Here is a 21,136-nt window from a genome sequence, read left to right on the forward strand (position 1 = left end):
TAATACAAATCTCCCTATCCAATTAATTGATGACATGTGTGATATTCATGTATTAAAATATCATTAAATGAGCATTAAATAATACACGTCATTATTCAATTGGGTAGGAAGATTTGTAGGAAGAAATAGTAGGAGAATATTAATTTCTCTATTCTAAACTACCTTAGATAATTAGGGTAAAAATCAAATACTATTTTTTCCAGTACCCAGTATGGTATGGTTGCATAACGTGTATGTCCTGACGGAGCCTGCAGATGCTATATTTCTAAAAATGATATAAATGCATGGGCGTTGAGATATGTTATATTTCTAAAATGATATAAATGCATGGGTTGTTGAGGGAGAAGAAATGGACAAATGTAGGGCCCATTTTTTTATTATATATTTTTATTTAAAAAAAAACTTATAACAATGATAAATGTTATTTTTTATGGTTCGTTCTGGGCCTTTGAAAATATTTATTTTTTCAAGACGACCCTCTATAGATGTTAATTACACTGTTTATGTTTACTTCTTCTACTTTTTTATTTAATTTTAAATAATTTTTACTAAATAATAAATAAAATAAAAAAGATTCTAAATTTTCAAAAAGAGAAAGATGTCCATATAGACGTGTATAACGTTATATATATATATATATATATATATATATATATATATATATATATATATATATATATATATATATATCACTACAAGAAGATTGGGCAACAGCGGCGACACGCGTCGCCGCTAAAGGGTGGGCTTGTCGCCGCTAATACTCAGTGTCGCCGCTAATACTAGGCGTCGCCGCTAATAACGTTATGTCGCCACAAAAGCTGTCGTCCCTAATACTCTTTTGATTTTTTTTTAATTTATTTAACATTAAATTTATAATCAATCCAACTATTAATCCATATAGCATTTGAGAAATCTGATATGTTTTTATAGAAATATTAATACATATTATACAATCAATCCAAACTATCATACCACATTAACTATTCTTCCAAATTACAAAACTTTTCATAAAATCCTAAAATAACTACTCGTCCTCATCATTATCTCCTTCATTATTTGGTGGCGGCAATGAGCGAAACCACTCTTCCAATGCTGCAGAACAGGCCGGGTCCTGTAGTATTGTTTGGAGCATTTGCAACTATAAAGAAAACGAAATATATTAACAACATATCAGAATAACATTATAATTAATTATACCATTCTACAAAATATCAACATATCAAATACACTTAAACATACATCTACTTTCCATTATAGCATTGTACTTTCCAAAAATTACCAAACTACAAAATATCAATATATCAAACCATAACCAACATATCATTATACCATTCTACTTTCCATTATAGCATTACTTTCCAAAAATTACCAAACTACAAAATATCAACATATCAAATCATAACCAACATATCATTATAGCATTCTACTTTCCATTATAGCATTTAGTAACAATTACCTGTGATTGTGGTTGTTCTTGTGTCATTGGTTGTTGCTGATCATACATAGACACAACGGTAAGGGGGTTTACGCCCAATGCCTCTGATATGTCCGCGTCGAACACCCAATATTCTTTCAAAACAATCTTTTATATCAGTTGGTGCTAGACCGCTTGCCTCAGAAGTAGCTTGGGTTCGTTGGTTTATCTCTTCGAGTAAAGCATTCTGTATTTTTTAAAAATAATAAAAATCATAAAAATTAGATTACTAAATACCTTTGACGATATAAACACTTATATGAAAAATACAAATTAACCACTTACGTATTGTTGCTCGACTGCAGGACTATAAAATACCCCTTGGCGATTGGAATTAGCTTTACGAAAAGCTTCGATTCGACTGATATCCTATTTAACATTAAAATTTAGATTAGTTATACTTTAAATAAATATTTAAATATATCATAACTTACTTCTTTGAAACATGCATTGTTGTATGAGCTCGACCCCTCTTTGTTTACAACTACTTGTTTTGCACGACATTCCTTGTTTGACGCCGAACGCCTTAAAAATTCTGGCGTTTGAAAATGTTCGACTGCCTTCGCCCAATTTTCATGTGACATTCCGTTAGGGGGGTTGTTTAATGTGGCTTGGATATCTGCAGGCCCCCCGATTTCCTTAAAATAAGCATGAGCTTTACTTTTTCGGCCTCTGTAAACTTTTGCAAGACTCGAATCAATGCTCCGCAACAATTGAGCACGCTCCGGATCCATGTTAACCTTATCCAAATCAAATTTATTCTGCAAAACACAAAAATTTTAGTTAATTAAATAACAATCACAACTAAAATTAAAATTGTATCCAAATTACCTTTAGATGAACAACTGTTGCGTTCCTTAAAGCGAGGGAAACATTGTCCCAATCAGATACGTTGAAAGGGACATTGTTCCACAAATACCTCCCAATTTCATGGGTGAACCAATTACCACGCTTCCCGACAGGGGAATATGTGATCTCCCTGTCGAAATCCAAATCTATGGGCTTTCCCTTATTTGCCCTTATCAACTTTCCCAACTCAATATTTTTTGACATGCCTCTCCTTTTTTTAGGAAGCTCGGCTGAAAAAATACAATTAAACCTATTAGTTACGATAACTTATTATAAAATAATAAAAATAGTTAATAAATATATCATAATAAAACTCATCATCTTGTTCGTGCTGACCACGACCAAAGCCTCCTGGAGGTGGTGGATCCCCAGCTCCATCACCTCCGTGTCCATGCCCCATAACATCGGCCATCATGGCCAAGAGTATTGCCCAAGTAAACCTCATCTGCAATATGAATAAAAGTTAGTTACCCTGCGAAATTGTAAGATATACACATTTCTCACACGGACATCTGGTTTCACCTTTACAATCTAGGTGTAACATGGATCTCTCGACAAAAGTGGCGAGCCCTATCTGGAACTCGGGAGATTGACGATGTGGATTAGTAGTCCAGCTTTTATCAATAGACATGATGCAACTAAAACATAATTTAGTGTTTAAGGTTTACTTTACGGGAAACAAAAATCAAGTACAATATTCATAAAGTTGACGATTCAAAAAGTATTCTAACACGGGATAACCTAATTAAAGCTAAATTTAAAGTTTTAATGACCAACATTAAGTCACTAAAAGTATGTTGCTATTAAGTTGGTTTTATAAGTGATTTAATTTGATTTTATAAAGGTAACTTAATTTGATTCTAAAAGTAAATTAATTAGATTTTATAATTAATTTAATATTTTCTTTTTTGTTATTAGTTTTATTTATTTATTAAACTAATTTTATTTTATTTTAATATTAACATTAACTTGATTTTAAAACTACTTTAAGTTGATTTTACAATTAATTTATTATTTTTTTAATCTTTTTTTTTAAATTAATTCAATTTTATTCTATAATTAAATTAAAATTACAAGAAGTACGTTGCTATTAAGTTAGTTTTATAATTAATATAATTTGATTTTATAAAGGTAACTTAATTTGATTCTAAACGTAAATTAATTAGATTTTATAATTAATTTAATATTTTCTTTTTTGTTATTAGTTTAATTTATTAAACTAACTTTATTTTTATTTTAATTTATTAAACTAACTTTATTTTATTTTAATTTTAACATTAACTTTATTTTAAGTCACTAAAAGTATGTTCCTATTAAGTTAGTTTTATAATTAATATAATTTGATTTTATAAAGGTAACTTAATTTGATTCTAAAAGTAAATTAATTAGAATTTATAATTAATTTAATATTTTTTTTGTAATTAGTTTAATTTATTAAACTAACTTTATTTTCATATACAATACATTACTAGAAGTGGTATAAACACACCCAAACCAACAAAATAATCCAATTTGCATATACAATACATCTAATTTGCATATTCCAATTTCATACAAATATATACATCTAAATTTCATTTTAAGGCAATGTGGTATAAACATAAATTTCAATCCAACAAATGTATATATTCATGTCATTTTTTTTATACATCAATGTAATCTAAACATAAATATCAAAATATACACAAAATGCATAATTAAATTCCCACAAATCTGAAAAAAAAAACACACACACAAACCAACAAAATACATACAATCAAACAAAATTATCCAACAAAATGCATAACCACTTCATATCTCAAAATACAAACATAATCACTCAATATAATTGAAAAATGCTCACATTTTATCATCTTAATTAACACAAAAAACAGAAAAATCATAGAAAAAGATGAGAAATTCGACCTTGGGGGAAGGAGGGGCAATTTCGGAATTTGCAAAAATATCTCCGGTTTATGGCTGTCTTGGGGGAAGGAGGGGCAAGCACCGGTCCAAGAAGCAATTCCAACTCCACAAACTTGTCAAAAAATCGTGATATTGAAGAAAGAAAGAGAGGAAAACGAGAGAAGGTGGAAGGTAAGGAAGAAAATGGCAGAAAGGGAACCTGTGGAGGGGTAATCTGCGTTTAGTATTAGCGGCGACGGGTTTTAGCAGCGACGCAAGGGCAATAGCGGCGACATCAGGGCATTAGTGGCGACAAGTGGAGGGAAAAGGTAACGCGCGTTTCCGCTTTCCTCTACAGCCGTTAGATCAAAATAAAATCGGACGGATGGGGTGAAAATGATGTGGATCGCTAAATCAAAGCATTAGCGGCGACGCATAGCAATAGCGGCGACATGTAACGCGTCATTTAGATGTCGCCGCTATTGCTATGCGTTGCCGCTAAAGCCGACGCCGCTAATGCTTTGATTTCTTGTACTGTATATATATATATATATATATATATATATATATATATATATATATATATATATATATATATATATATATATATATATATATATAATACTCACTCCATTCCAAATTAATTTTCCACTTTTGACTTTTGAAGTATTTTTTTTTCAACTTTGGTCTTAAATATATTTATCTGTATTATATATTACGTGATGAAACTTATAACAATGAAAAGACATTTACAAATACAATCCTTTCATATATTTTACATCAAATATTATATATTAAAAAGAAAAATATTTAAGGTCAAAATTAAAAAATAAAAACTTGAAAATTCAAATGTTGACAAATAATTTGGGACCGAAATAGTATATAATATCAGATGTTAACGTTCAAGACATAAAGTGGTATTAGAAGTTGTTTAGTAAGAATAAATTTATTTTTTTTGTTAAAAAAAACAAACAAAAACTAGATAAGCATAACTTCAATTATCAAAAGGATAAATTAGTAAAATTAATTCGATCCTCATAACATAAGTCTTATATAAATATAGATCACTTCACATAATCTCATGCATCGTGCTCAAAATTATGACATCCTTTGCATCATCACCGACCAAAACCCTAACAGGCACGGCCTCCAGGAGTGAAAGGAGGATCTCTTCCTCATCCAACTACTCTTCTTCCTTCTCTTTTAAGTCATCTCAAGTTCCCATAGCCAGAATCTCCAAACATCGCCATGCAGTTTCATGCAAAACCCTAGATGACGATCACCACCACCATGCAAACTCCGGCAAACTTGATAGGAGAAACATCCTGTTAGGCCTCGGTGGTCTTTATGGTACTGCCGCCACTTTTGGGTCTAATTCACCAGCCATTGCAGCTCCGATCATGGCACCCGACCTCTCAAAATGTGGTCCGGCCGACTTGCCCGAAGGTGCTGTATCCACAGACTGTTGCCCTCCATACACCACAAAGATTCTCGATTTCAAACTTCCACCACCGTCAAACACCTTCCGAGTCCGTCCGGCAGCTCATTTGGCTAATGAAGATTACATAGGCAAGTTCAATAAAGCCATCGAGCTCATGAAAGCTCTCCCAGATGACGATCCTCGTAGCTTTAAGCAGCAAGCAAATGTTCATTGTGCCTATTGCGATGGCGCGTATGACCAAGTCGGTTTTCCAGATCTGGAGCTTCAAGTACATAACTCATGGCTGTTCTTCCCTTTCCATCGCTATTACATGTACTTCTTCGAGAAAATTTGTGGCAAGTTAATTGATGACCCAAATTTCGCAATTCCATTTTGGAACTGGGATGCACCAGATGGGATGAAAATCCCTGATATTTACACAAATAAGAAATCTTCGTTGTATGATCCTCTTCGCGATGTGGACCATCAACCACCGTCTTTGATTGATCTTGACTTCAATGGTGTCGACGAAAATCTTAGCCCCTCTGAACAAACGTCCAAAAATCTCACAGTTATGTATAGACAAATGGTGTCTAGTTCCAAGACTTCTACTCTTTTCATGGGTAGTCCTTATCGTGCAGGCGATGATGCTAGCCCTGGTAGTGGTTCGATCGAGAACACACCACATAACCCAGTTCATATCTGGGCCGGTGAGTGGAAGCATAATAATGGCAAAAACATGGGCAAACTTTATTCTGCAGCCAGGGACCCTCTTTTCTATGCACATCATGGGAATATTGATAGAATGTGGTCAGTTTGGAAAACACTAGGTGGAAGAAGGAAGGACTTTACTGATAAAGATTGGCTTGATTCTTCGTTCTTGTTTTACGATGAGAACGCTGAGTTGAATCGAGTCAAGGTGAGGGATTGTCTCGACACCAAGAATCTTGGCTACGTTTATCAAGATGTAGAGATACCATGGCTAAAAAGCAAACCTGTTCCACGTCGGACAAAGCCCAAGCAGAAGCCCAAAAACAAAAACAACAAGCAAGCTGTGGCTCGAGCCGACGAATACATACCATTTGCAAAAGATGTTTTTCCGGCGAGTCTTAATGAGGTCATCAAAGTGCTGGTTCCACGGCCCAAGATATCAAGGAGTAAGAAACAGAAAGAAGAAGAAGAAGAGATTTTGGTGATCGAAGGAATTGAAGTGAAGATAGATGAGTTTGTGAAGTTTGATGTGTTTGTCAATGATGAAGATGACGGGATGAGGGCCACCGCAGATAAGACGGAGTTTGCCGGAAGTTTTGTGAATGTCCCTCATACTCATAAGCATGGGAAGAATTTGAAGACGAGATTGAGGCTAGGGATAAGTGAGCTTTTGGAGGATTTGAATGCTGAAGATGATGAAAATGTGTTGGTGACATTGGTGCCCAAAACTAGGGGTAGTGGAATTTCCATTGCAGAGATCAAAATCGAGCATGAAGAATGATCAAAATACGTTCACTTTCTCTAAAATAAAAATAAAGGAACGTTTATGATGGAGGAATATATTATGTTTTTCGATATGTATTACCATATAAAAATAATTTTCGCAATCAAATAAAGGAACGTTTATGATGGAGGAATATATTATGTTACTTTCCTGGTTGATAATTAGGGAAAACGGAATATAAGGTCCTTATTTACCTAAATTAGGTATATCTCATACGTCCTTTTCAACTAAAAAAAAAAAGAAAAATAAAAGACAAGAAAAATAAAAAAATAAAAAAAGATGTAAATATCCAGCTTTTAATATCTCTACTCTCCTAGTCTGTCCCTGTCCCTGTTTTTGTGGTGCTATGATTTGTTTCTTTCTTTTAAAATTTATGTAATAAAAAAATTGCGATAAAAATTAAAATAGACAAAATTTCAAAATTGGTCCCGTGTTTGTAAAATATTGCATTTTAAGAACTTTTATGAAAAACGACACAGCCGCTAGTCGGTAAGGTTTCGAAAATTACATAAATGATCCATTTGGCCGTTAACTTTAGCTTTTGAGTAGTTAGTTTTTGGGTTGTGGTGACTTGGTAAGACATGTGGAAGATATGGTGGATAACTTATTGACCCATGTTCAAATCCTGGCACTACTCAGCCCTTGTGGCCATGGAGGTTCGCCTGCAGTGACTCCAGGGCATGAGGCAAAGTCTCATGTTTGCAGCAGGGGATTAGTCGGTGCGCGTAAGCTGGCCCGGAAACCCTCGTTAGGGAAGTTCCCTTTCCAAAAAAAAAAAAATTACTCAAGGATCAATTCTGAAATTTGAAATTTTTTATATGTTAATTATAAATATAAATTTGATATATATATATATATATATATATATATATATATATATATATATATATATATATATATATATATATATATATATATATATATATAGTATATATATAAAAAAAATTTCAAACTATTATAATTGATCCTGAAGATATATATAATTTTCAAATTTAGTCTAAAGATAATCTCGTCACTGAAGAAAAAGAACTAACACCAAAAGAACCGTTCATGCAATTTTCAAAACCATAGAAATCAAGAATGACATTTTTTATAGAAGTCCTTAAAATACAATATTTTGCAAACATAGACCAATTACAAATTTTTGCCTAGAAAATATGACAAAATCTTATTATTATTATTATTATTTTTCTTTTAAAATTTCTTGATATATAACTATTGATTTAGTACTTTAATATTAAAATAATACCAAAAGTAGGCTATATAAATATGTAGTTCCAATCTTTGTACGTAATATCTCATTGTAATCGTTTTCCATCTTTTAAAAGAGTAATATTTTAGATTTCTGTGAGTTTTTCATCTCTAAAAAGGTAATACTTTAATAACTTTGTTCAATTTATTTTTTCGTACTTCTCACAGCCACATGGCAGATAAAGTGAGCATTTATTCTACTTTTCATTTTAGCATGTTTATCCTATTATTTCCATTAAATGGTATAAAAGTGTGGTTAATTTTATATAGGAAATCGTACGCTTACAATGTATTGCATATTTGTTCATTCAGTTTATTAAGTTATTTTTTGTTATATGATGTAATAAACTTTGAAATGACATGTCATTTTAGTTCCTCTAAGTTATATATTAGCCAATTTTATATTCCATATAAGCATGTTTTTGGATTTTTCTCATTGAAAAGTGAAAATATAATTTGTTCCTTTCTTAAATATACTTTAAAAGTCAAAATCAAAGACTCACCCTCAATGTTTGTTTAGAACATTGGTGCTTTCGACGTTCTTCATGTTGTCCGAATCAGCAAACTGTAACAACACATACCAAATTCTCATCTCGAAGGCCTTCATGTTTGTTTACTATTTCAATTCTTCATAGTTTTTCTACTCAAACTCGCAAATCTAAAAGATTAACTTGTCATCAAGAAACCTTATTGGTGTTCTTTCATGGAAGTTCCTCAAGAATTAACTCACAAACACATTAGCCTTTCGAACAACTCTATTAAAGGTTATATCCCAACTTAGTATTAGTCGATTCCCAATTTAGTTAAAGTAAATATGTCGAAGAACAAGCTTAGAGGTACAATCGGGTTTAAACTTGGGCTGGGTTTAATTAAGCTCGATTCACGTTCTAAATCTTTCTTTGAAGAGGTTTACTAACTTAGCACATCTGTCCAATTTCTCAAACCTATTGGTTCTTGATATGTCTTAAAATAACTTAAAGGTTTTACGTTTTGGTTTAAATTATGTCAAGAAACTCCAACATCTTGAGTAAATTAAACCGGTGTTGGTTCCATAAATGGATTTATTGTTATTGGGGTGGGTGGGTCAATTTTGAGGGTGAGTCTTCGATTTTGACTTTTAAATTGTATTTGAGAAAGGAACAAATTTTATTTTAACTTTTGAATTCGAAAAATGCTCATGTGGAATGTGAATTTGGCTAATATAGGTTAGAGGGACTAAAAAGACATGTCACTTTAAAATGTATTCCATCATAAAGCACATAAATAACTTAAGGGACTGAATACGGACAAATGCACAATATATTGTAGGGCTACTATGTTATTTCCATATTTTATATCTAAATAAATGTAACGAATGGCCACTAGTAAACATGATGGTGTTCAAAGAATCGAGAAGACGGTAGTGTTATGTTACATTATTCAATGGTGACTAAGTTAAACTGCTTGGTATATGCTATAAAGATGCGAGTCACATCATAAGCACCAAATTAAGTGTGAGATGCAATTCAAAGCACGAAAGTGGAAGAAGGGAAAGATCAGATGGCTCTTGTGGATATTTAATTATCAAGCAAATCCGGAGGACATGGGACTAATCTTAACCGAATAGAAAACCACTAAAGAAGCCTGAAAAACGCTTAAGACGACTCACATGAGAGTCGACTAGGTAAATGAGGTTAACGTACAAACCTTAAAAAATGAGTTTAAGGTGCTTTAGATGAAAAATGGTGAATTGGTGGATGACTTTTTATGAGTTTAAATACTATTATGACTAATATTCGGTCTCCATGCAAAAAATTAAGGAGATTATAGATCGTCACAACAATATATATATATATATATATATATATATATATATATATATATATATATATATATATATATATATATATATATATATATATATATATATATATATATATATATATATATATATATATATATATACACACTAGATGTGTGTCCGAGCAAAGCGACAGTGGTAAATAGTTTTTTTTGGCGAATAGTTTTTCATGGAGACATAATTATTAAATTAATAAAAAATTATCACTTTTAAATAAAATATTTATTTTTATACCTTATGTATACATTTATATGTTTATACTATTGATGTAAATTAATTAAAATTTGTGTTTATTTTAAGAAAATATAAATTAATTTATATACATGAATTTAATATTTTAAAATTTTCATTTTGCTCCAAATTAAACTTCTTAATTATTTTCCTTAATTTAAGTCTTCAAACTTTGGTAAGTTTTAATGAATTATTTATGCATAATTGATTTGTATAAAAAACATTGTAATTTATACCTTTTAAAATTCAAAATATGACTAATATGCTTTTATAATATGGTATACGATATATATATATATATATATATATATATATATATATATATGTGTGTGTGTGTGTGTGTGTGTGTGTGTGTGTGTGTGTTCAAATTAGAACACCTATAAGATTGAGAATGCGAGAACTAACATAGGTCAATCGTTTCTTTTATATATATATATATATATATATATATATATATATATATATATATATATATATATATATATATATATAAAGACTAAAAATAAATAGAAAAATTAAATCAAAAGGACAAATAAGTAATTAAGATTATTAATTAAATCATAAAAATAAAATTTGACTTCCAAAAATCATGATTTTAACTATTTATCATATCTTCAAAACAATCGATCATCAACAATCACCTATATTCCACATCATCAGACCTCATCGATCATTACATCAAAAATCGCATAATCTCACATCATCATATCTACAATATTTTAGATAATTTTTCTAGTGTTTCATATCTTCAGCGTCATTGATCAATTCAAACTCAATATAAACATATTTCCATCATCGCTCATCAACAAAGATTGAGTTTATATCAATCTTTCGACTTTGATCATCACATTCTAACTTTTTTATTTCAAGAAAATATTGAAATTAAGGTTAGAAAAACGTCAAATCTACATTTTTGATATGATCATCTACTGGTTTATAATTAATTTTGATTTTATATTGTTTTACTTGTTTTTTTTTTATGTTTACTTCTTTAAGTTTTTCCAATGTTATTGAAATTGAATTTTATGCGCTATAACTGTTTGATGAAATTTTTTAGAGAGTTTTTTCATAAATTTCGATCTCAAATATATTGGCGTGTTACCGATTTGATATGATTTTGTCTTATTTGTACTTTTTGTGTTCAATTCTTTATGTTTTCCATAATTATCAAATTTAACTTGTATGCACATCAATTGTTTGATGAAATTCTCTATAGAGTAATATCATTATAGTTTTATATGTTATTTACATGTAAATAATACGTAACATTTCATATTTATTTTCTAATCTGAATAAATATATATTTTTGCACATGTGAATGTATTATTTCGTTATGTTGTATTATCACATGTGAATATTATATCATATTTTTTGATGATATATTCACGTATGGAGGTATATTCACATGTGAATACTTAATAAAATTTATATTCATAAATACAATATGTAATATTCACATGTGAATATACGGGTAACATATATTGATAAAAGTTTTATTTTCTTTTCATCTTAATAAACATATATTGATTCGTATGTGAATATGTATTTTCTTTATATGACATAATCACATATGAATATTACATAATATTTTTTTTCAACATGGTATACTCAGATGTGAATATTAGATGATATATTCTCTTTATATGGTATATTAATGTGTAAACTTTTATTTGTTGGATTAAGGTGTCTAATCCTATAACTAAATTGGTATAACTTGTAATTAGAAGCAAAACCCTTTTTGGGTTGCCCTCATAACTAGTAACTGAATGGAATAGCATTTGGAGAAAAAGGTTGATCTATTAATTTATTATATGATTAATACTAAATAATTTGTTGCACAGTTATACAACAGATGAGGACTTTGCAAATGCAGATGTGTCTCCCAGATCAAACAAAATCCAGATGGCACCATCTCTAAATACAAAGATCATTTGGTTGCAAAAGGATTATTTCAACAATATGAAAAAGACTATTTTGATACCTTCACTCTAGTCACCAAACTGGTAACCATCTGTGTCATTCTATCCATTGCACTTTCACAAAATTAGCCACTATGCCAACTTGATGTCAATAATGCTTTAACATAAAGAGGCCTACATGACCCAACCGCCATGCTTTGTTCATCCTTAGTTCCCAAATCATGTCTATAAGCTCAGATTGTCTTTATATGGTCTAAAGTAGGCACCACAGGCCTGGTACATGGAACTCACATCCTTTCTCCACACTTGTGGTTTTCGTAAATCCCAAGCATATGCCTCTCTATTCATTTATAATCGCAACAAAATCATCTACTTCTTTATGGCCTATGTGGATGACATTGTACACACAGGAAACAATAATTCCTTTCTTACCAACTTCATTCACAACTTAGCAAATCGCTTCTCCATTAAAGATTTAGGTTATCTCCACCACTTTCTTGGAATTGAAGTTATTCCCACCTCGCATGGTCTATTTCTATCCTACCATCACCATATTCAATATCTCTTAACCAATTTGCATATCGATGGTGCAAAAGAGGTGGTGAATCCACTAAACTCTTCTACTATTCTCAACTCCATGGACGGGTCACCTAGTGTTGATCAAACACCTTATCAAAAATTGGTGGGCTCATTACAGTATTTGGCCTTCACATGGAAGGATGTATCATTTTCCATTAATTCTTTGGAATAACACTTGAGTTCCCTCTTCTAGCCTCTTTAAACCTAACCCTAAAAAAACGGATACTCCTTCCTAAAAAAAGAACGCCACATCACATTTTTCCCTAGACTTCTTATGTTCTTCATCACCAATCACAATCAGCCATCCTTCCCAACCGACGTAGTCCTCCTTACCACTGGCGAAGACTCCTCCCCGACGTTCCCTCCTCCGGTTGCCCTCTTTTCCTGTCGTCGGCATGGTATCTGTTGTCATCGGTAAGGTTTTTTTTTTCATTTTTTTGCTCAGTCAACGATTCTACCATGGTTCATCTTGAGTTTTTCATTTTTTTCTTGGTGGAGGAACTTCATCTTTCCTGCTTTATGTTAATTTCTTGCTGGAGCAACGATTTATTGTTGTTGAACCCTTCTTTTTTTCTTCGTTCTTGCTAAATCTTGATGTTGATGATAAGTTTATGCTGAAATGTCATAAATGTACATTGAAATGTCATTAATTTATGCTTAAATGGCATATATTCTACTAAAATGTCATGAATTGTTGCTAAAAGCTCATGAATTGTTGTTGACATGTCATGAATACTTGCTGAAATATCATATTTTTTTACTGAAATGTCATAGATTGTTGCTAAAATGTGAAAGATTATTGTTGAAATATGTAAATTTGTTAGTTTAATCAATAGAAGTTGTTGTTATGTTGAAAGTTATTGTTATAAGGTTTTGTTTGCTAAAGTATGAATTCCATATGTTTCTTTTTGTTATTAGCAATGGGAGATAAACATATATGGACTAATGAGCAGATAAAATTCTTACTGCAAACTTGTATTGAAGAAGTATAAAATGTGGGTAGAAAAGGTTTGAGTTTGCATAAACATCCATAGAACAAGTTAGGAACATCCATTAAGGAAAAGTATGGTGTGGATTTGACTCAAAGACAATTGAAAAAATCCTATGAAAACCTTAAAGCCAAATATACGAGATGATTATACTTGAGAAACAAAACTAGAAACCTTTAAAATCCTCAAACAAACACTTTTAACTTAAAAAACGAGGAGTGGGACTTTAAAAAGGTGTGTGCCTGTGTGTATGTGTGTCTGTGTGTGTGTGTGTGTGTGTGTGTGTGTATATATATATATATATATATATATATACACATTTATATGTATTTTGTTAATATAGTTGGCAAATATTCTTATATTACTTTTGTTACATAGATTGGGTTTAGGGGCATCCGAAAGCCGCTTCTTTGAAAACCGTCACATTGTTGTTTCCAGAGCTTTGTGCATAGAGATGCACACAAAAACCGGTTTCACTATTCAAAACTGGATCCAATCGGAAACCGGATTGGGTCAAAACCGGTTTTGACCAAACCGGATCGGATCGGATTCAAAAGCGGATTTTCAATCGGATCCTAATCCTACATTTCAAATCGGATTTGATACCGGATCGTAAACCGGATTTGCTAAAAAAACGGATCCAAATCCGCCCCAAAATCCGCTTAAAACCCACTAAAATCGGTTTAAACCGGATTAGAATCGTATTCGGATTTTGACTGGATCCGGATCGGATTTTGACAGGATTCGGATCGGATTTTGAACGGATCGGATTCTTGATGACGTAAGCAAAACCGGATCAGATCGGATTTGGGTTTTGTGCATCTCTATTTGTGCATAACTCTGTGATGGAAAAAGTGCCTCTGGTAATCTTAGCTATGACACATCCCTAACACCATTGGGACATGGATCATCTTCTTTCCATGTCGCACCACTACAGCTTCTAGACACCCCTTCTATTCACATAGATGAGGATGATTACATTTCCAATAATACTAGTGAGCCTTCTGTTGCTTTAACCTTTGTTAACCCCAACAAAAGGGATAAAACCTCAACTCCTAGACCTCGAGCTCCTAGAGCCTCACCTGATCCACCTTTTAGTGCCTCACCTAAAACTTCTATTACTGCTGATGATTTAGCACTAGAGATGCAAAAAGCTCTATGATATTTGGCTCAAGGTCCTAAAATTCCTCGATATTTAGAGAAGTTTGATTTTCTTGAGTTAGGCATAATAGACCCTCTATGTTTTACTTCTTATCACATTTTTTGGAGGGACCATGAGTATCAGAGAGATGTGGGTAAATTTTCCCAATGATCCAAAAATATAAAGAGGATGGATCGAGATGACTGGTACTAGTTTAGGAGTTTTAAAGGATGGAAAGATTGTCCGTTAGGTTTACATATTTGTGTTGTTTATGTTTTAATAGCATGTATTGGAACTACGTGGTTATGTTTTTTGTTATAATAATTTGGTTATTTGGTACATGAATTTTATGTTGTTTGACACTTCAATTTTATCTTATGTTATTTGGCACTCAAATTTTGTGACATCCCCATTTTCATGGCTAGAAAATACCGATTTGTTTATGCTTCATTTTTAAAATCAGAGTATACTTTTAAAGAGAAGTATTGCAGAATTTTGTTCTCAGAAAAACATGATAAATATGTTATCAAAGCATTTCCGAAGAAATGTATTTCATTCATTTTAAAACTTTGGGATGTCAACTTCAATACAGAAACATAAGCATAAATAGAACTTACATTCATTTACACTAGTGATCTACATTTCTTTAATCTCTTAGTGTAGTGTAGCTTTTTATCGACACCTGTGATACAAATAAACTAAGTGAGTCAGGTTGGGAAACTTGGTGAGTACATAGGGTTTTCAACCCACAATAATATAGTTATTATGTTTAAACATCAAACAATCAACCCAATTACCCGTCCCCATTATCTTCTTTACTCTTAAGGATCTACCCTAAGAATCATCTATCATTCATCTTTTCATTCCTAAGGATTCTCCTGAAGAATAGGCATGAAGTCCATCTTTTCCTATGGCACAACTGCCAATGTTATCTATTAGGCGCAGCTGCCAATATTATCATCTAGGTGCAGCTGCCGGGATTATGACATTCTCTATTAGGCGCAACTGCCAATGTTATCCCTTTGTGCAGATGCTAGGATGTTTTGAGTGCATCGTAGTTCGAAAAACATCTACAGGTTGTGGTGCAGCTACTAATATTCATCTATATCATCTTTCATACCTCATCATTTATCTACCCATGTTCTACCCAACATATTTGTAGATATAAAATGCATTTATAGTTTTAGATCTGAAGAAACGGTTCAGATCTGAAAACAAAATACATCTACAGTCTAGATCTGAAGAAAAAGGTTCAGATCTGAAAAACAAAATACATCTACAACCTAGATCTGAAGAAAAAGGTTCAGATCTGAAAACAAAATACATCTACCTCTTAGATCTGAAGAAAAAGGTTTATATCTGAAAACAAAATACATCTACAGCCTAGACCTGAAGAAAAAGGTTCAGATCTGAAAACTAAATACATCTACAACCTAGACATGAAGAAAAAGGTTCAGATCTAAAAACAAAATACATCTATAACCTAGATCTGAAGAAAAAGGTCCAGGTCTGAAAACAAAAAAGTTTATATCTTTCATCTAGCACATATCTCAAGTAAATATGCACCCATAGCACGTAATTTATATAAAACTAGTGTGGGAACCCGTGGGTAAACACGGGTCACGTTAATTGTTGTTTTTTGCCACTGTTTCCTAAATGGTAAATGCATTCAATTATTATTGTTAGTAAATATATAATAACTGAGTGTTCTAAGTAGAATGGTTATATAAGTAGTGTATTTGATAACGTTATTAACATTACATAAGATAATATTTTATATTTGTGGTGCAAATTATTAAATCAAGGGCCGAGAAGATCTTTAAGTCTTCTCATTTGTGAAATATTGTAGAAGAACTACCTTTTGTGCAAGAGAATGTGAAGTCTTTGTGAAAAAGGTAATATGAAGTATAAAAACTTATTTCTATTGGCACAAAGATCAAGTGACGATACCATGTTTTAAAAAAAGTTGAAAAGACGGACGACGGGATATGTGATAATGATGTGTCTCAACTATCATCTATAGGATTTTTTATTGAGAAAGGATTGGGAATTTTTTTGTAACTGATAATTGAGAAGGGGACCATTTGTATAACAGATTGTTGCCACAAGGGTCATTTATGTAACATATTATTATAGTGAAAGGGTATGATGTAATTACAAAGTTAAACATGATACAAAAGTTCATGAACAATAAACACACTAAAAACAACAAATAAAAAAGTAAATATTAATTGAGATCAAACAAATTCATAAATAGAACAAAAGATTACAACAACTTTTTTGTATATGTTCGTCCCGAATTTTATTGAATATTTACAAATTAGTGTTTATAAAGGATAATGTGTTGAATGTAGTACAGTATGGACGAAAAGTGATACAACAATGTTCTAAAGTAAGTCTATGTATGTTTTGAAAAGATCAAATAGTTTTACTACTTTTTGTCATGTGTTCCTTCGTAAATAGTTAAAATAAATTGCATTGAGATGGTAAATGTGAGGTAGGTTCATTTATGTAAATGTAATATATTTAAGATGACTAATGGCTGCTGTGTTATCTGGAAATTAGAAAAATCATGGTATCCATTCTGTAATTTAAGTGTATTATTGAGTTGAATTGTGAAATAAGCGGATTTAAAGAGTTGTTATTTGAATTAAAAAGGGAAAGATACTATTAATAATTATCATGAAGTTAATTAAGTTCAAAGATTGTTTATCTACTGCAAGTCTGCAATCATAGAGAAGGTTTTCTATTTTCTAAATGCCAACAACTTTAATGGGCTAAGAATATATTTAATTTAAATGAAACACAATATTTTTGGCTTATATTTTAAATTGGTATGATAAGAAATATGTTAAGGAAATGGGTATTATAAGAAATTTGTATGTAGGTTGCTTAAAAGACATGAATCTGAATGATTTACGTTATATTTTGAAGTCATATATGTTCATCGTACTTATCTTGATGTGGTTTCTATAGAAAATCGCTTTGATTTTTATATTAAAAAGTACTGAAGTATAATGCTATAACTTGGTAGATTTTCATATTAAAATGACTCAAAATAAGCAAATTTGTAATTAGAATGTTATAATGAAAAGTTTGGAAGTATGATGCTATAGTACAAAAATAAGTGAAAGTATGTTGCTATTTCTTGCATTTACCTCTTTTATGTAATTTCAATAAATAGCAACATACTTCTGTTGATTTGTTTTTTTTATAGTATCCTACTTCTATTTCTTCATATTTAAGATTTTCAACTTATTTAAAATTCGATTCATGTTGTGAATGTGTGTGCAGATACAAATCAAGAAAGAATAGTTGAAGCTGGTCTCTCATATTCAGGTTTTGTTCATGCTTTCTTTCTTGAAATATCTATTTGATCAAAAGTGAAGAAGGTATAACTTTTGTTACTGTAAATCCATGATTTTTTTTACATATATTGTTATCAATTTTGGTTGTTAAACAAGAATGTGGGTAAAATGAATGACAATAAGTGATCATTTTACCCTTATGTGAAATAATGTTCAATAAAAAATGACTACTCATTATGAAAAGTGTTATACAGATTGTTTTTTTGTATAGCTAAGTCAGGACAAGGGAATAGTTATCTATCATACCCGAAATGGAATAGTTATCTATCATACCAAATATAAAGTATTACTGGATGAGAATAATTTACTACCTTACCCTAATGTATCTAAATGCATAATCCTTATAACTCGTCACTTATTCCATATTGTCTCTTTTTTGTAACCAAGTCTAAAACAAACATTCATATATATATATATATATATATATATATATATATATATATATATATATATATATATATATATATATATATGTACATATTAAAGAATAATTTGTACATATTAAAGAATGAGAATAATTTCATATATATATATATATATATATATATGTACATATTAAAGAATAATTTGTTTTTCGGATTCAATATATTGTATGAATGAGAATAAAGGACCATTTTACCCTTATACGTTGAATAGAAAAAATGAATGCTTGTTTGACAAATGTGATACTATTTTTTTGTATAATGTCTTGGTTAGTGAAGATATTGTTTGAATGAGAATAAAAGACCATTTTACCCTTATATTTATAGGTTAGTCAGGATATTGTCTGAATGAGAATAAAGGACCGTTTTACCCTTATATGTTGAATAGAAAAATGAATGTTTATTTAAGAAATGTAATGCTATTTGTTTGTATAATGTATAGGTTATTCAGGATATGAGAATAATAGAGGCTTCTATAAAAATTGAGTCACAGACAGATGAATTCATGTCCATAGATGAATTCAGGCCCTGACATAAAAAAATAATTCAAATAACAGATGTAAGTGGCAGCAAAAAACCCATGTCATTTTTTTCAGGCATTAGCGGATCTTTCTTGATCTACTTGGTGTAAAAACATTATACCCAGAATTTTGACTTGAAACCCACAACGTTGGGAAAGAAGAAATTTGAAATTGAAAACATAAAATCAAAAGCATATACAAACGACATAGAACATACCCAGACTTCAAATTGAAATAGAGAATGTTGGAGGCGGCCACAAAACACATACGTTTGGTGGATACGGAAGTGGAAATCATCAGTTCTTCATCGTGTGTGAAACGTGAAACCTATAATTGGAAATCCTAATTCTTGATCGACAAGACGTTAGAGACGTGCAACCCACATAGTCGGAGGAAGAAAGGGAGGAGTCCGAAGAAATCATCAGAAGCATATACAAACGACAAAGAACATACCACAATCCAAATGGAAATAGAGACGGTTGGACGTAGCCACAAACCACATACTTTTGGTGGAGACGGAAGTGGAAAATCTTGATCGAGACGAAGAAGGATATGTCAACCAACACAGTCGGAGAGGAAGACAGGGAGGATCCCGAAGAAATTTTGAGACGCCGATGATGGTGGGATTTTTGGATTAACAGGGGAGGATAAGAGGATTGAAATTTTAATATGTGAAAGTATTGTGTCAAATTGTAATTTGTATACATTATTGTGTTGAAAGTCTAAATTTGGTCAATTTTACTGTTTACATCCACGAGGGTTTTTAATATATGTATATACTACTTCATATATAAGTGTAAGATGAAAGTAACTATGTGTTCACTTGATAAGCTGGTGATTCCAACTTGGACAACGCTTCGATTCGACGAAACTAGGAGGTTTGCTTGAAAACCGGGCACTACGTGGGCAGAGTTTCAAACCGAAACACTCTTTTTCTTGGAGCCTTCGGGCGCTCCGGGACTCGCTTCTAGCACTTAGGAAGTACTAGGGAATGGAAGAGAGGTTTTGTGGGTAATGGGAGAGAAAGAATGGTTTTGGTGTGGGTTTTAGGGGTGATCTACGCCTCTATTTATAAGTTGTTTAGGGGCGTTCCACATCGTGGCCTTGCGTGGGAACCAAGGCTTCGCCTGGTGCTGACATGTGGCGCTAGACGCAGATAAAACAACCAATCTTAAAAATTTCTTAACTTTCGCATACGAGCTCCGTTTTTGACGTTCTTTATATCCACGTGTAGGTAATGACAAGATCTATAACTTTTCTTTTGAATCTATCGACTAATTCTCGACCGATTTTAAGTTTAACAGTATGAGAAGATTACACTGTTAAACGACCGTGTAAAATTCATATCTTCTACACACAGACTCAGTTTTCGACTGTCTTTTTATCGACGGGTTCCTATTAATGAGATCATCAATTCTATTTTAGGTTTTATCGGCTAAAAATCGTTCGATCTAAAATTCAAACTCCGGGTTGCACACTACTCTACCAAATCTTAGAAAATTCATAACTTCCTCATACGAAGTCAGATTTAGGCGTTCTTTTTATGCATTATCTCGATTTAACGTATGCTATGACTTTCGTTTAGATCGCTATGACTAAAAAGCACTTTATCGTAAACTCACTTTTTACGTCACGTAGTGCTGTGCCGGTTTAGCTGTAAAACTTCTGCAAGTCTTAACTTGTTTGTTTTAACTCAGATTTCGGCGTCCTTTATATGTCTGGAATCCTTGTCACGACCACTAAAACTTTCTTC

General features: G+C 31.6%; 1 protein-coding gene across 1 annotated transcript; it reads left to right on the forward strand.

The window, feature by feature from the left end:
- The first annotated feature begins 5,283 nt into the window (after window positions 1-5,283).
- LOC111911883 (polyphenol oxidase, chloroplastic) lies at window positions 5,284-7,257 on the forward strand. Its single transcript, XM_023907629.3, has one exon. It carries the CDS (start codon window positions 5,308-5,310, stop codon window positions 7,117-7,119), a length of 1,812 nt encoding a protein of 603 aa, XP_023763397.1. The 5' UTR covers window positions 5,284-5,307; the 3' UTR covers window positions 7,120-7,257.
- Window positions 7,258-21,136: the final 13,879 nt, after the last annotated feature.

This window comes from Lactuca sativa, chromosome 4 (assembly GCF_002870075.4).
Source record: "Lactuca sativa cultivar Salinas chromosome 4, Lsat_Salinas_v11, whole genome shotgun sequence".
In the NCBI taxonomy this organism is placed as follows: domain Eukaryota; kingdom Viridiplantae; phylum Streptophyta; class Magnoliopsida; order Asterales; family Asteraceae; genus Lactuca; species Lactuca sativa.